General features: G+C 41.9%; 1 protein-coding gene across 3 annotated transcripts in view; it reads right to left on the minus strand.

The window, feature by feature from the left end:
• The window catches only part of LOC108109209 (synaptotagmin-like protein 4), a 72530-nt gene that overhangs the window by 15393 nt on the left and 41414 nt on the right, over positions 1-15723 (minus strand). For 2 of the 3 annotated variants that reach the window (XM_041818754.1, XM_041818757.1), the window contains exons 3-8: positions 9474-9794; positions 6470-6597; positions 4274-6333; positions 4075-4213; positions 2974-3212; positions 2753-2876 (exon numbers count right to left, since the gene is read on the minus strand). In XM_041818754.1, coding sequence (XP_041674688.1) covers positions 2753-2876; positions 2974-3212; positions 4075-4213; positions 4274-6333; positions 6470-6597; positions 9474-9794 — 3011 coding nt within the window. The remainder of the gene's footprint in view (positions 1-2752; positions 2877-2973; positions 3213-4074; positions 4214-4273; positions 6334-6469; positions 6598-9473; positions 9795-15723) is intronic. The other variant, XM_041818756.1, reaches the window with a different exon arrangement.

The raw sequence follows: 15723 nt of genomic DNA on the forward strand, positions 1-15723 counted from the left end.
TTATAGATTGTTATCTAGGCTGTGTATTGGTGTATGAACAAGTTTGTTTTGGCCCATAGTAGACACCTGATTGAAGTTCTTTCGAATCGAATTTTCAAATCGAATGTGATTTCAATCATAAGATCAAGTAATTTGATATCCCAATAACAGAAGGGTTACATTTTCTACGAAAACTTCTCTGTTCGTATTAATTTCTGATATACAAAGATGTGCAAAGTACAAACTTATTGCTGTTTACTTTCATAATCTGCAGACTCAATAGCTAATCTTATGGGAAGCTTGCTAAAAAGAACTAAAACAGAGCTTCTACAATTAGGTTGGTTTCTAACAAGAATCTCCATGAAAGTCAAATATCCTTTATTATTCCATCCTGCCCAAAATTAAATATTGCTAAAATCATTTTCCTTGCCGTTCAAGTATCTTGCCATCTTGCCAGGAAGCAGTTCAAAGACTCTTGATTGATTATGATTGTTTGCCACAAGCTTGTCTTGCCAAGACGAGAGGAGTAGCAAAAATTTGCCAAAAAGCTTTTAAAGTTACCAACATCGTCATATCCTTGTTCGTCCACCAAGCCCTCTTGCCCCAACCCTTACGGTTTGATGGTTGCACAAACAAAAACTGCAACGGCGGATGCACAGAGCGTCAATCCCTGACAGCCACAAAGTAAACATTTGATCGGTGCCCTCCCAGCACCAACATACTTCCTTTTTATCCGTTTTTTTACACTGGGAGAAATTTCTAGGACAAACTAAGTTCATTATAACCCTTTAAATTGTATTTTTTCCACTAGGAATCAGAGATTTCTAGTACTTTTCACTTCTTATTTGATATTTCATTATGGTACTAAAAATAATTTCAGTTTAATCAAAGATTTTAGAGTTTAAATTGTTCTAAAAATACAAAAATTTATATAAATTATAAGCATTGTTCTCTGTGCATTCAAGAACGGTTCCCTGGAACCACGAACTGCGAACACTTTTAGGCATTCACAGAGCGGTACCCACATCGGAGCACAAAAGGTGCACGAGATAAGATTAACGCTACAGTTTTGGCAGCACTGTGATGCTCCGCATAGCACAAAAAATTCCAGTGGGTGGCTTTCACTGGCTTTTCGGTTTGTCTGTGGGTACTGACAGTACAAGAACCCGGATTGTGGTATCCTTCGAGGCGACAACGGCATATAGACACACGCTGCGTTGGTGGTCACCAAAACCAGACTCCCACAAATCGCCAAATTGAAACATAACAAAAGCCGGCAAAGGCGTTCGGTAGGCACTCTTCCGCTCCTCCGTCTCATCAACCCCTGAAGGTAAAATCCTCTAAAAACTCTTGAAGTGCGTGCGTGGGTGGGAAATCGATTTATGAGTTGCCAAAAAATTATCCCGCCAGCCCACGGCACGGTTTTTGTATTTTGTTTTCGGTTCTGTGCCACAAAATCTTTTGAACCGCGCCAACTTTGCTCTTAAATTTCGGTTTGTCGGGTCGTTTGTGGTCATGTCGCCAATAGCTGCAGGGGAAATTTAATTCAAATAGAGAGAATGGGAAATGGAAAATCTGTTTGCTGAACAAGGCGAAAATTGATGGAATACTTTTGGGAGCTAGCAAAAGAAGTGAGCGAGAAAAAGTGTTGCATTCTTTTGGGATCCGCTTCAAGAAGCCAATGACCAAAGAATGTCGAAGGGGATGGATTCCCAAAGGACACTAAAGGCTTGGGTGTACAATGTTCTAATTGCCAAGTTTATTGACTTTGTTGTGTTGGTACAAGGTTGGTATTAAGTTGGGGTATGCCATTTTATAGCTTAAAAACTGATAAAAAGTGATAAAAGGTAAAACCTGATGTTGCGTCTAAAATTGGTAATATTTTGATCACTATTTTGCCAAAAAGTGCTCAAAGTTGGAATGTTATACATCGTTCAGTTCGTAATTTAAATTCTAGCAGAACTATATTCCAGCCTTGAAAAGTCAATTTTTGGCCATTTTTCGCAAAATTTGATGATGGTACCCCTTATCAAAATTGTGAAAATTGGCAAAAAATGAATTTTGTCCCATCAACCCAAAATTTATAGTGTTGTTATTACTGGTCGTTAGCTTCACAAAACAGTCGTCCTTTTTGCTTTAAGTCTTGTTTTGGCCAATTTATAGCTTAAAAGCCCATAAAAAATCGACAGGATAAAACCAGAAGTATTACTTATCAATTTTATGTTTTCCCTTTAAGATTAGAATCCGAATTAAGTTAGAACAAGTTTCTATTTGTATTAAAACTTACTTTCTTAAAGTAAATAAAGTGCAAGGCATCTTCTGGTGGCTTGACAATGACAGTCAACTCCAGAGAAGCGCCCACCTTCAGTCCCAGAAGGAGCTTAATTAATTGAGCGAAATTAGACGGAAGACGGCGAAGCCCTTCACAAAGAGTTTGTTAGTCACCCAGGCCATCACCACCCACCATCAGCATCAGCATCAAAAGTAGCATCAGTACAGGCATTAGCATTACCATCACCAAGTTAATTACGCTCCCAAACATACACTTAGCTACACAGATACAACTACATAGTGTACACTGAGAGAAAGTCTTGTAACTTAAATTAAGAATGAAATGTTAGAGTTGATAAGTCAATATTAAACTCTCAATTTAAGTAAAAAGCATGAAGGATTTCTAGCCAAAATTTAAGATTTTTTCCAATTTAAGTTAATTCTTAACTTTTTATAAACTTTTCTCTCAGTGCTTTGTATAGGGACAGCTATTAGCACTAACCTTCTTCGGCGGCCTTCTCCTTCTCCTTGCGACGCTGCAGCACGACCTTCTTGAAGACCACTGCCGCGGCCTCCACTGCATTCTGCAGTTCCTGCTCACCCAAAGTGCTGGTATGGGTGGCTTCCTAATGAGCAGAACGGAAGGCGGGGAATAAGTTTTTTTTTTAGCCGTTTTACCATTTAAGCCTACTCTGTCTTCAGGCATTTTGATATTCTACTTACCGCCGAGCTGTTTGGATCGCCACCATCCTTGTTGTTGGCCGTGGAGTCGAGGGATTTGCCATTGACCGGCTGCTCCGGGCCAGATCCTTGGGTGGTTTCCCCTTGGGAGGGATTCTCCTCCTGGCTGGCTGATGCTACTGAGGCGACAGGAATTTCTGTTTTTTTCAGGCGCATGGCTAAATCAGAGTTTCTATGCATAAGCTGTTGATGGAAGGAGTAAATGTGCTGGGGCGTGCTACCTGTGGGTTCGGTTAACGGGAAGGGGTGCAAAAGCGTTCATCAATTTTTGGGTGCCGGAACAAGCGCAGCTACTCAAGGTTCTACCCAGGGACCGCAAAAATTAAGTAATTAATTTATTAATTAACCGCAAATACAAAGGTATTTAGGCGCAGGCAAATACTACTACTTGTAGGGTCAGCTGAGGAATGGGTCAACTATTTTATGGCAATACAAAAGTTTTATCTTTGGTGTCTACTTTTTTATGGATGGTTACTTTTAATAAAATCTGTTGATTAAGTAATTGGTATTATACTAAGGTTTAAGCTTTTTAATCACTATTTGATTATATTTTATTTAAGTACAATGTTTAGGGGTTTTTATGTCAACTTTATGTCATGGAAAGTTTGAAAATTTAATCAATGATATATAAATTCAGGATTATTTAGTAATACATTTGTAATGAACTTATAAAACAAATCAAAATATATAAAAGCCACATATTTAGCCATTTAATTAACGTAAAATCTGGAATTTAAAGTAAACATAAAGCTAGCTTTAAACTATTTGTGATTGTGGGCAAAGCAAGGGACTAAATTTAGGATCATTTGTAAAAATTATGAAGTGTAAAGTCTATACTCGTATTTTCTACATAATACATTTTTATAGATTGCTAACTACATAATTTGCTCTATAATTATATATATGAAAAATTTTTTCTAAGGCAATGATATCTAGTATGTTATGATTCCAATCTAGTGATGATAAATGGATGGGTGCTTGAGTAAAAAACCGGTAATAATTGCGGTCCCTGGATTCTACGGATGCGTGGGCGCAGAATGCAACCATAGCTACTATTAAAACTGAGGTATCCTCGGTACTTACCCTCCTCAGCCTCGCCGATCCCAGTGCGGCTATTGCGGCGTCTTGCCTGTGGAATCTTGGAGTTGCCACGCGTTTTGTCTAGGATATCGGCTAAGGGGCGAGGGCTGGGAATCTTTGATATCTCCGTTTTCTTTGTGGGCTGTTTGGAAATTTTTATTATATTTTGTAAAGTTTTTTTTTATATTTATTTACAACTCACCTGCGTGTCCTTTTCGGGATGCGAGAAGGATCTTCTTGTGACCGGTTTGGGTGTGGTTTTAGCTCCCGAATCTTCAGAAACAGAGCGCATCTGCTCAGGCTTCCTTCTCTCGGCGGCATGGCTATCAGAGGCAGCACCACTACTGGTTGCACCTTCATTGCCAGAACCTTTGCCACTGGCATCCGAGACCTGTGACAGTTGAGCAAGTTCCTCCTGCTGCATTTGCAGCTCTCTGGACTGCCGCCGCCTCATGCGATTGTGCATTAGCGGAGTACGGGGCAGAGCAGCTCCACCATAAAAGCCCTGTGGAGTACCCATATCAGGATAGTAGCTGGGCACACCACCTGAACCGCCACTTGCACCCAGACCCACGCCGGCACCTCCTCCATAACCCGAATCAGCCAGTACATTCTCAGCACTATAAATGGGTCTCTGGGATGAATTCTGGTAGCTACCATCATCCGATCCATTATTGTAGATAATCCGTGGTTCACTGCTAAATCCGGCGTTGTAGTTCCGCTCGTACTGCACCTCATCGGACTCCAAGAAACTGGTGGCACTGTCGCCAAAGTAATCAACGTATTCCGGACGATTGTCCAGCTCTTCGGTGACATCGGGAAACTGATGGAACTGCTGCTTGGCCTCCCCAAAAGTCCGCTCCTCTTTCAGGCAATCCTGTCTTACCAGACGACTGGGCGATCGACCTCCAGTTCGCTGAACAGCTGTCGGAATCTCTGGCAGTAATCGCCTATTCTCCGGATGTGCCTTGGTATTCGAGTACTCCTCGTTGCTATGACTGCGCACCTTGATCATCTTGGCATGCGGATCCCGGGAGTGATGAATATTCACACTCTGACTACTGGAGTACTGCTCGCCTCCGCCGGCACTGGTGCTGGCCACACTACCTCCACTTCCCAGGTCAGTGCCACCCACGGCGGGTACATGAGGCTGCGAGAGAAACTGTCGGGGATTCGGTACACTTGGAAAGAGGAAATTCTGCTTGGCCCTCGGCGAAATGGGCATGAATTTTCCAGGGGGCGTAGAGTGCACGGTAAGGGTGTTTCCACTGTTGAAAGCCTCCGGATTTGGCAGCGTTTGCTGACGCATAAACTCCGGAGAACGTCGGAACTGCGGGGAAGTCTGTCGTTTTGGCGGCGATGTGGGCAATAGTTTGACATGCTGCTCGGGATTTGGTAGCGTAGCCTGCCGAGTCATTCTCGGCTTGGGCATGGGAACCACATCTTGCTCATCGCTGGCCATACTAGACGCCTGTGATTCGTAGTTCAAAGGTGGTGGAGCCACCGTCGAGGAAGGTGCTCCTGTGCTGGGCAGCAGCTTGGTGCGATGATAGGTGCTGGGTGGCTCTGGGAACGAGGTCTGTCTCATGAATGGCGGATAGCGCTGCTGCTCCCCCGGCGATCTTTCCGGGGAGCGACTGTACAGACGGTTGGGGGAGGTGGACATGTATATAGCTGGAGTTGGTTGAGCTGGCAGCGTTGATTGGCGGCGCACCTGCAGCCGATGATGCGTTGGCGTGACCTCCAGCTGGGGTTGCTGTTGCTGCTGTTGCTGTTGCTGCTGCTGTGCGTAGTTGTCGCAGTCACCCACCGTCACACCAACTCCCACTCCCATACCCATTCCCGGCATGGTGTTCATGTGGATGACGTCGTCGCTGTTGTAGGCGCTCGGATAGAGCGGACTTTTCTGCAGCTGATGAGGCGATGTGGGCGCCGTTAGGTTCACGGAATTATAGTTGGCCAGATTGCCACCACTGCCGCTGAGAGTTGGATCGTTGTTCAGGCTGCTCGGTAGCGTCGACTGACGCAGGACCCTGCGGCCCAGCTGCCACTTGCTGCTGGTGGTGGGCGTGGCAGTGCCACTTCCGTAATTGATGCCGTGCGTGGGTCTCGGTTGCGGAGGTAGGTGATGCTGCTGATGGTGCTGGTGCAGGGTGGGATAACTGCCCGCCGACTGGGCCTCAATCAGATGCTGCTGCTGCGGGTACAGGTTGTCTGCCACCGGTTGCTGCGAGTTGGGATTGTTCGGATCGTCCTCGGGATCTGTTGGGGGAAGAAGGGTTACTCAATATTCCGTAAAGATGGAGATTGGGGTAGCAAAAGTTGCATTTTCACTATCATTTATGATTACTAGCTTTTATTAATTAAAAAAAATCCACAACATGCCATCTCTACTCACTCGATATAGTCCAAGAACGACGGATGCTCTTCCTCAAGACGTCGCTGGTGGTCAGATGGTCGACGGCACTGCAGGATCCCAGAGCATAGGCGTCCTTGAGCCACTCGCCGCTGGCTGATTGTATCTCCCTGCAAGAGCAACAACATTGCCATTTTAGAAACCAGAAAACCTCTCCAAACATATTTCCCCCAAACGAAAGTTGGAGACGTCAACGACAGTCAACAAGCAAATCGTCAGCTCAGCGGAATCAACGTCTGTCTGTGTTAGCGACAATTGGCAGACTGGCTGGCTGACTTATTCAAAAATACACCGAATGCCGGATTGCCTGTGTTGTCTGTGGCACATCAGCAGCAGCAGCAGCAGCAACATGAGACACCAACACATTTTGGGGCATTCAAGCCAAGGTGTGAGCCATCGGAAGAGTTAAAGACGGCACACTGCCTTCGGTTCGCACAAACAGACAGAAATACTCGTATATCTTTTTATTGGGGGAAAAACTTTTCCAGGGAAACCACAACGGAAAAGTTTCGGGTCTCAAACACGAAAGAAATAATTACATATTTAATGAATAAGTCAAACTTCAACCGGAAGTTGGTCCTGTTTATCTTTAACTTTAATTTCGGTTTTAAATAAAGTTACAAGTTAACTAGAAGTGAAGGTAGGTACTATGAGTTAGTTTAGCTTTGCTATAAATTTATAATCTTTTAATAAACTAAACTTAACTTTTAAACTTTTGAACTACTATAAAGGCTTAGTATTTATTTGTAAAGGAGAAACTATCTGTCTAAGTTCCTTCATTTCTCTTTGATTAAATCCAGTTTTCCCCTTTTTTATAACCAATAAGATTACGATTTTTCCTAAAGAAAAGACACAAAAACTTAATAATGAACTTATTCATAAATATGTACACCTTAAATGCCTAGTTGGTTAGAAACATTTATGAGTATTAGCAAAAGTAAGAATTCAATGTCTGGCCAAAGATTCGTGGAATAATTGTATTTCTTTTGGGCCAGACACTGTGCCTTTTGTGACTGACTTTGAGGGTGCAGTCAAGCAATTGAATAAATTCCTGCTGAGAGACAGACATGAATGCAGACGCCTTCCATCAAGTAACCGGGGTATAAGGGTGGGGCCGGGTCCCAACGTAATCGTCATCGCAGTCATAATTATCCGGCAGCTGCAGCAGACGCGTCCAAATTTGGTGTGCGTCATGCGTGTTGACAGGCGTGAAATCACTGGCACCTGTAGGCGACCTGATGGATTCTTGGCTTGGGGGAAATCTACATATAACCACAAAAGATTCATAAGTATCTATTTGGCCTGCAGCTGCTTTCGAGTTGGCCAAGATTTAATTACTCAAATGTCTGTGTCTATGGCCTTGCGAACTCTACACGGGCATTTCTCAGCTGGGGGAATTGTGTTTTTGTATTTTTGGGGCCTGGGCTTGCCCATTAACACTGAACCTTTTGGAGTGTGTGGGTCGAATGGTCTCATCAGAGGCAATTGTTGTGTTGCCAAATGTTGGCACAAACCGAGTGGCTGATGCTGTGGTGACACAGGGCGTATGTGCAATGTGTGGGGTGGCTCATGTTTATGCTGCCTCAAATGGGGCCAGAACACATAGTGCAGCTCATTAAACGGCCCGAGCACTTGTTGACAGTTAGCTCTTGGTTAAATGAACACGTTTGGCTATCCCATCTCATGTTTTGGGTGACATTTTGCCAACTTTGAAGTTGCCTAATTGCAAAGTTAGTTAATACCATCTTGAAAATCCCTTACTGGGCATGGAAAGTTATGTTTAATTACAAAATAATTTCTGCAGCTTACATAAAAAGAGATAGAAAACTGTACACACACACACAGACATGCATATTTTATTTCCAAATGAACTTGCTGTTAACAAACACCAGTGTCCATTTAAGCCGCTTCACATACCAAATGGGCAATCAAAAGTGTAAAATAAACACAACTAGACGACGAAAACAAACCGTTTTCAAATATTCTAAACTGCAGTGCCAAACGAAACATGAACATGGGGGGGAAAGAAAATTGCCGCATCAGTTATGCGGAGTTTCTGTTGACAGTCTGTGACACCTGATGCCCACGGGCAGAGATGGGTTCAAAATGGAAAATAAACAAAAGAACCATTTCTATCGCCTTTCATTGTGCATAAACCTCTACCTGGAATTAATTTCGACACACGCAAGCAAGAGATTTCATCTTTGCCCGACTGCAACTGCATACTGTGTTTTTCCATCTGCACCAACAGGCTTTGGTTCGACTATTTTTTTGGCGACACAAAGCAACCAAAAGGGCATGCAAAATTAGATTGCAATGTTGAAAATTGCAGCGTATGCGCTACAAAGTCTAACGCACAAAAAAAAATGGGAAAACAATTGTCAGAGCAGAAAACGGAAAATGTAAATTTGGGTGGGGTAAACTCGAATTGGAAATACCCTTTACAGAGTCATGATTTAGATATTATTAGGATTTTATATCATAATAAAAGGTTCTAGGAACGGCTTTCTCCTTAATATGTCGAACTAACGGCTTAACATTATATTATTGCATACTTCTAGGCACTCATAGAAATTATCACCTTCCTAGGGATTTCAGCTCTTTGGAAACAGAACATTGGATTCCATAATGATTTAAGTCTTAATTAAAAATTCAAGCATATCTCAAACCTGAAACATTTTAGATCGCCCAAAGATCTTTTACAGGGTATTTCCACCACCACATAGACAAACATGCCTTAAGACACGAGCACAAGGACACACAAAGTAGTGTTTTGTTGTTTGGCTTAGTTTTTGGTGTGTGCGTGAGTTGAATGGTTTTGTCGCATTCACAGAGTTTTGCGAGTTTGTTAGTTGGCAATGAAAGTTGGACAGACATATAGATGGAGAAACACAGAGAGTGAGTGAGAAAGAGAGAAATTTAAACAGACAGACAGAGAGGGGAGTGACAGTGACAGAGACAGAGACAGTGGCAAGGACACACTTACATTTGCTTGTGGCACACCACGCACACCCAGTCCGTTGTGCGCGATGTGAATTCGCGACAGGCTTTGCACACGCGCAACTTGCAGACGCGACAGGGGGCGCCGCGGTTGGTGATGCGGCCCAATTCGGTGTTGCATCGGGCGCAGTGGCGACTTGGGTCGCTCGTGTGTGCGTTGTGGTTGTTGTGTTGTTCGAGCTGTTGTTGTTGTTGATTGGGCTGCATGGTTGTCTGTTGTTGTTGTGTGGCATCGAGTGGCTGCACTCCACCAACGACCTTGGCCGCACCCTTACGCCTCAAAGCATACAATTCAGCGCGCAAGAGCCTGTTATTGTTGTTGAAATTCGGTTGGAGTTTGTTGTTGTTGAAATTGTTGTTGTGGTGTGGTGTGGTGTTTTGTTGTTGAACATTCATTGAAATTTTTTGTTGTTGTGGTTGTAATTACAGTGATTGTTGTTGGGGGGTTGTTGTGGAAATTGGAATAAAGTTAGTATTGGTGTTGTTGTTGGTTCCATTGTTGCGTGTTGTTGTTGCAAGTTTGGAGGGGTTAAAGTGGTTTTTGTTGTGGGTCCGTTTGGAGGGTTTCGGTTTTGGTTTTGGTTCCAGGTTGGTAACATAATTACATGACAGGCGCATAGACATTTTAGTTAGATTGTTGGTTAAGAAACGAAAACACGTTACAAAAGTTAACATGACAGAGAGCGAGATAGAAAGATAGACAGAGAGATAGAGAGAGAGAGCGAGATAGAGAAAGTGGCAAGCGTGTGTTATGGGTATTCGGGTGTGAGTGTGTGTATGTGTGAGTGCGTGATGTATGTGTAATTGAATGGAAAGAGACAAAGAATAAAAAGAGCACACAAAAAGTTGTCATTAGTTGATTTAGTAGCAATTTAATCGATTTTCGAATTGAATTTTGGTTAATTTAGGTTAGCTTGATTGGTTAAGGCAACATTTTTCACGTGCGCAACACTTTTTTTTATGAATTAAACTGATTAGCCGTGACACAAAAAAAAAACCAATTAAATATTTGTCACAACAGGATGTGCACAAAATTTAAGCTTGAATTAAATGAAAAATATGAATGCAGTTAGCTTGGTGGTTGTTTTGGCATATGGAGTTTGAGTTTTCCTTGGCTTTCGGTTATAAGCATTAAAAAAAAGACTAATTTTATGTAAAGAACTTTTCGTTTTTATCCATAAACTTATGTTTTCAAATCTAATGAATATATTCAAACTCTTTTTAATAAGTTTTCCTCATTTTACATCTGTTTAATAAGAGTTCCAAGGACATACATTCGACCCCAGCTGTCCACTAATTTGATTAATTTCCAACTGGACAATGTGGCCTAATTAAATGTCCCTTTCCTGCAACTCAAATTATGCAAATGACGCACATGTAGGTAGGAAAGTTGGCAATCCAATTAAATCGGCAATCAAACGTAAGTCGATGCCCGGTTGGCAAATTAAGTTTGAGGTCCCCTCCATGTCCCAACTCCAATCTCTTGGGATTTTCGGGTATTTCGATGGCTCCCATCTCCACCCCACCTTAAGCCAGTTGCTTAATATTAACGTGCAGCTGGCAGGCGAGAGCCATAAAACATGGCCAAGAGCTGCTGACACATAAAACAAACACATGGGTGCCTACACCTGGGGTTAAAAAAATGCTCACAAGGAACCTGTACAAAAATTATTATAAATCTGAAAGGTTTTTTTTTTTATTAATCTTTTTTTAAGCTACCCCTTATTAAGTTGACTATTGATAAGATAAATAGCTTAAAAAGGCATCATAAGTACTAAGAACTTTCTTATTTAAATTAAAAAGTAGGCAGTTCTCTTATTCAAATTACCCAAGGAATCCTATTATTTTGCCCACAATTGTAACCAAGTACGATGATGTGATGTGTCGGTAAAGGAGTCACGCAGAGCGCATAAAAATCCAAACAGGACTTTGGTTTCTGTGTAAATTATGTTGCCATCAGGCGTAGTAACAACAATTTTTAATTATAATTTTATCTGCAGCCAAGCATCGGGAATGTGGCCAGCTTTATTAGTGCCACAAAATCAGCCAAACGACAAACAGCAGCCACAGAGCCTAGTGAAGCGGCTGCCATGAAAATGGCAGGGCAGGAAGCGGAAACGAAACCCAAAACCGAGGCCAAGCCAAAACTGTTGCATACTCCCAGGAGCCCAAGCACAGCCAGCCAACGAAGCACTAGAACAGCGAACTAACCACGGACCACATACCCACAGTAGGGGACATGTTTTATTGGCCTGGTTAACGCATAAAGTCTGCACCCACCGCCAAATAGCAAAAGCACGCTGCTTTTCGGCCTTCCAACTCGTTCCAGCACACTGGCAAAAAAAAGGTTTTCCCATATATTACTTTCATATTGGCTCTTTACACCTCATTTTAAGGGCAATTGCCATAAATCGATGTTAAAAATCTGGCAGAATGAAGCTCAATTTATTTACTTTTGGGAAAGTAAATAAAATTAAATGGCTTTCTTATTTTACCTTAATTTAAGATGAAATTTCAGACTTCCGTTCATTTCTGGCAAAAATTTCATATATTTATAGGTTTTTTCTCTCTAACTTGTCCATTTTGGATCCCAAAAATGAAAGGTGAGTTAGTTTTAGGAACCTTCCTTCCTTGCCAATAACAGAAAAATATTTTTTTTAGGTACGAATGTAGTTATCTCTCAACGAGGTATGACATTCCCTGATGTGAATATTATTTTCATTTTTATAAGCTAAAAACTTCTTAAATTTTGGCTTTAAAAGCAAAGTTTTCCCTCGAAGGTTTTTCAACGAATCGCCTTTAGTTTTCCGTGTATCCATGCTCATGTTTAATGTGCCATCTGTTGGCATGTCAGGATCGCATATACATCGAGTGTGCGGCATGAATGAAGTGGGATGGAGTCGAGTCGAGAGATGTGGCAATGGCAAAGTGTTCGCTGTCGCATGTTCGAGTGCCCAAGTGCTGGTGTAGTTATAGTTGTAGCTACACGACCAGCACGGCTGCGTTATGAATTAATAATCATAATAAGCCATTAGGGCGGGTGCCACCAGCCACCATCACAGTAGGAGCAGCAAACAATGGGCTGCCAAAAAGTGCTAACTCTAATGGCCATAAATTTCACAGTGACCATGAAAGCGGTGCAAAGACCTGGATTAGTCGTAACCTGAAAGCGGAACAGTTTTTGGTTAAGAATATGATTAAAAACCCAAACACGGCCTAAACAAATAGCGTTACGCATGTTTCTGGAATGTCCTGGGCCCCGCTCTGTGGGCTTATGCAAATAAGCAACTAATTAAACTGATGTAAATCAGCTGCGTCCTTCGTCCGGGACATTCTGGGTGGGGTTGTACTCCCTTTTGGCCGGTTGAGCGTGTGACCTTTTGGGTCAGATCGAACACCTGCTACAGCGGGGTAAATACACCGCACAGCGATGGCTTATTAGATATCAAAGGGAAGAGATAACATTTTCCGAGTCTGGCCTTAATGCTTTGATGTTGCCATGGGCCAAAAGCAGACAACAGGCAAATAATTCGCTGCTTTCCCAGCTTACAGTTAATGCAATTGGTCTGTGTTTTTGGTCTGACTTCAAATGCCAAGGATTTTATTTGGCCAACGAAGGTTTGATTTAATATTTGCAATAAACAAAAACGAAAATCTATGGCTTAAGTAGTTTCAAACTTGTTGATTTCCATCATTTTCGGGTAATTAGCATTGCTAAAAGATTTTAAATTGATATTTTGTGTTTTAAAAAGGCTTCTTTAATGAGCTTTGCCATTTGAGATTTCTATGTGCGTTTAAGAAGAAGATTTAACTTAAACTTAAACTCAGTAAGAGACTTGAACTAAAGTAATCCCTCAATTCTTTTAACATTTCTTTGTTTTCTCTATGAAACAAGTGTTTAATCTGATTGATGAAGAGTTTTCCACTGCATCTTAGAAAGAAATCGGATTTTGTGATTATTGGAAAATCCACTTTAAACTAAACTAATTAATTTCCAAGAATTGCCAGTTAGTAATTGCTAGAGAGAGAGAGGACATTGTGAGGAAATTTCAAGGTTTTAAATTTGTCACTAGTAAAATTTTTCAGGTATTTTCAAGCTTGACTGTTGGTAATAAATCCACTAGAGAAATTATTCCCCACTTTCTGGTCATTTTACTGTTTTCCTGTGAGTTTTCCCCCCATAGATTTTCTACTGAAATATGCCATAATTCAAATCGTTCCCGACCACAGTCAACGGCACTGGCCGTTGGCAGCACCGGCTTGTCCATTAGATTTACGATTTTAATGACGCCCAACGCTGGCGCTGATGTGCCAGAGAATGCGAATATAAATAATTACCAGGCTAAATATGATTTGTCGGGGCGTCTGGAGTGGACTGGCTCTGGATGTTGGCTGTTGGATGCTGGATTTTGAATGCCTGGGGGGCAAGGACAATGGCCAGTAGCTAAGGCAATGGCCAACATGCCGTGGCTCTCGCGTTTCCGTTTCAAATTAAAACTTTTTTGACAGCGTTGCGAGGCAAAAAAAAAAAAAAGCACAGAGCGAACTCAACTTGAGACAGCTGTGGGGGCGTGGCATTCTATTTTTTTTCGAAATGTATATATAGCAGGTGCTTTAAATTAAGGCAGATTCGACCGGTCGAGCACCGGAAATGGCCCGTCATTTGTGCGCCTTTTAATTATGCAATGCACGACAAAATGGCGTCACCCGACATTCCCTGTGCATGTGTGTGGAAGTAAGTGCTTGAAAATGTTATTAGTTTTAATTAATTTTAAATGTGAGGACTAAAACGCCGTCCGGAACACGCAACCATTCACTCAGCCAGTTAGCCAGCCATCCGAAAAAGTAAAGTAAAAAAAACTTTTCGTGTTTTCAACCGGGTGGTGAGCGCAGGTAGCATTTTGCACTTATGCAGTTTGTAAAATTATCCTCTTTGTCGGTTGACTTTTTGGTTTCCTCATACAAACAGCACTGTGAAACACAAATATGTTGCCGTGCCGACGAATATGTATAGTATATATGGTGAGCAAATCAAATTAAATGCGTATTTTGTTGAATTTAAAGCACTCGTCGCACACGTGTCGTATGCTTAATGGGCCAGGACCATAAACCTAAATAAACGTTGCCTTTTTTTCTTCTTACCCTACATGTACGAGTATGTGCTCAGCCTGGCCAAGAGTTCTCGTGTGGAGAAACAAGGCAACGGATACATTTTATTAAATGGTTCGTAACACCGAAAAGGTTGCAAGTAAAATGTTTTATGGCAAAATGTGGTGAAATACTAAAGTTTATGATCTTGTAAAATTAAAGGGAAGTTTTTACATTTTTAAAGTAACAAACTCACTTGAAAAAGTATTAATAATAGGCTTTAGGTATTTATAAACTAAAAAACTTAAACATATGATGTCACCTTTTTGTTAAAAGACCCAAAAATATCTTCAAAACTGGAAACTCCAGTAATCCTGTTAAAAAGGGCAAAATTTTGCAGGGTATTCACGTTTTAAGTTGACCCACAAGAGTTTCCCTCTTTCCAGTTGTTAAACTTCGATTTGACACTGATAACCGGGCCAAAGGGACAGACATGGGTTTGGGTTCCTTCGGCCCTCAGCTGGGATCCATCATTTGCATAATTACATATCGGGCAAGAGCCAGGAGCCAAAGGCAAAAGGATGAGGTGTCACAGCACCCAGAGTACATTGACATCGCAACCGAGAAAGGGGGATCAGAGACAATGGGGCATATGCGAAACTTTATTTCTATGTTGGCCATGTCTCAAAATTAATGGTCGTCCTCTCCCTTTTTCAGTGGTTGGCTCCCATTGGGCGACGGGGTTTACATTAGCTTATGGCCCATAAGGCGATGTCTTCAGCCGGGGCTTAAGTGGCCATCTGCAGATGAATGATAGTGGCCAGGACCACAGGCCACCACAGACAAGTCATCCCGACAACCCTTTTGCTGGTAATTAAGCTAATAAGGAACTAATCATAGTTTCCTAGTGTAAATTGCCGATAAACTTATCTGCGAACTTGTTAAATGCCAGGAAAACACTGTTCTTTAAGATGATTTACATTTCCTTTTAAAGGTATATATCTTTGTAGTTAAACATAATTTTCCTATGGTGTAGCTCAGGGAGTGACTTAACAGTCGCCACGACGTATGCGCAATATTCATGAGCTGCATTACGCATACGCCAGGTGTGCAACGGCTGCCAATCCCAGTAAAAGTTAACAATGTCA

This window comes from Drosophila eugracilis, unplaced genomic scaffold (genome assembly GCF_018153835.1).
Source record: "Drosophila eugracilis isolate 14026-0451.02 unplaced genomic scaffold, ASM1815383v1 contig_367, whole genome shotgun sequence".
NCBI classification, from domain to species: domain Eukaryota; kingdom Metazoa; phylum Arthropoda; class Insecta; order Diptera; family Drosophilidae; genus Drosophila; species Drosophila eugracilis.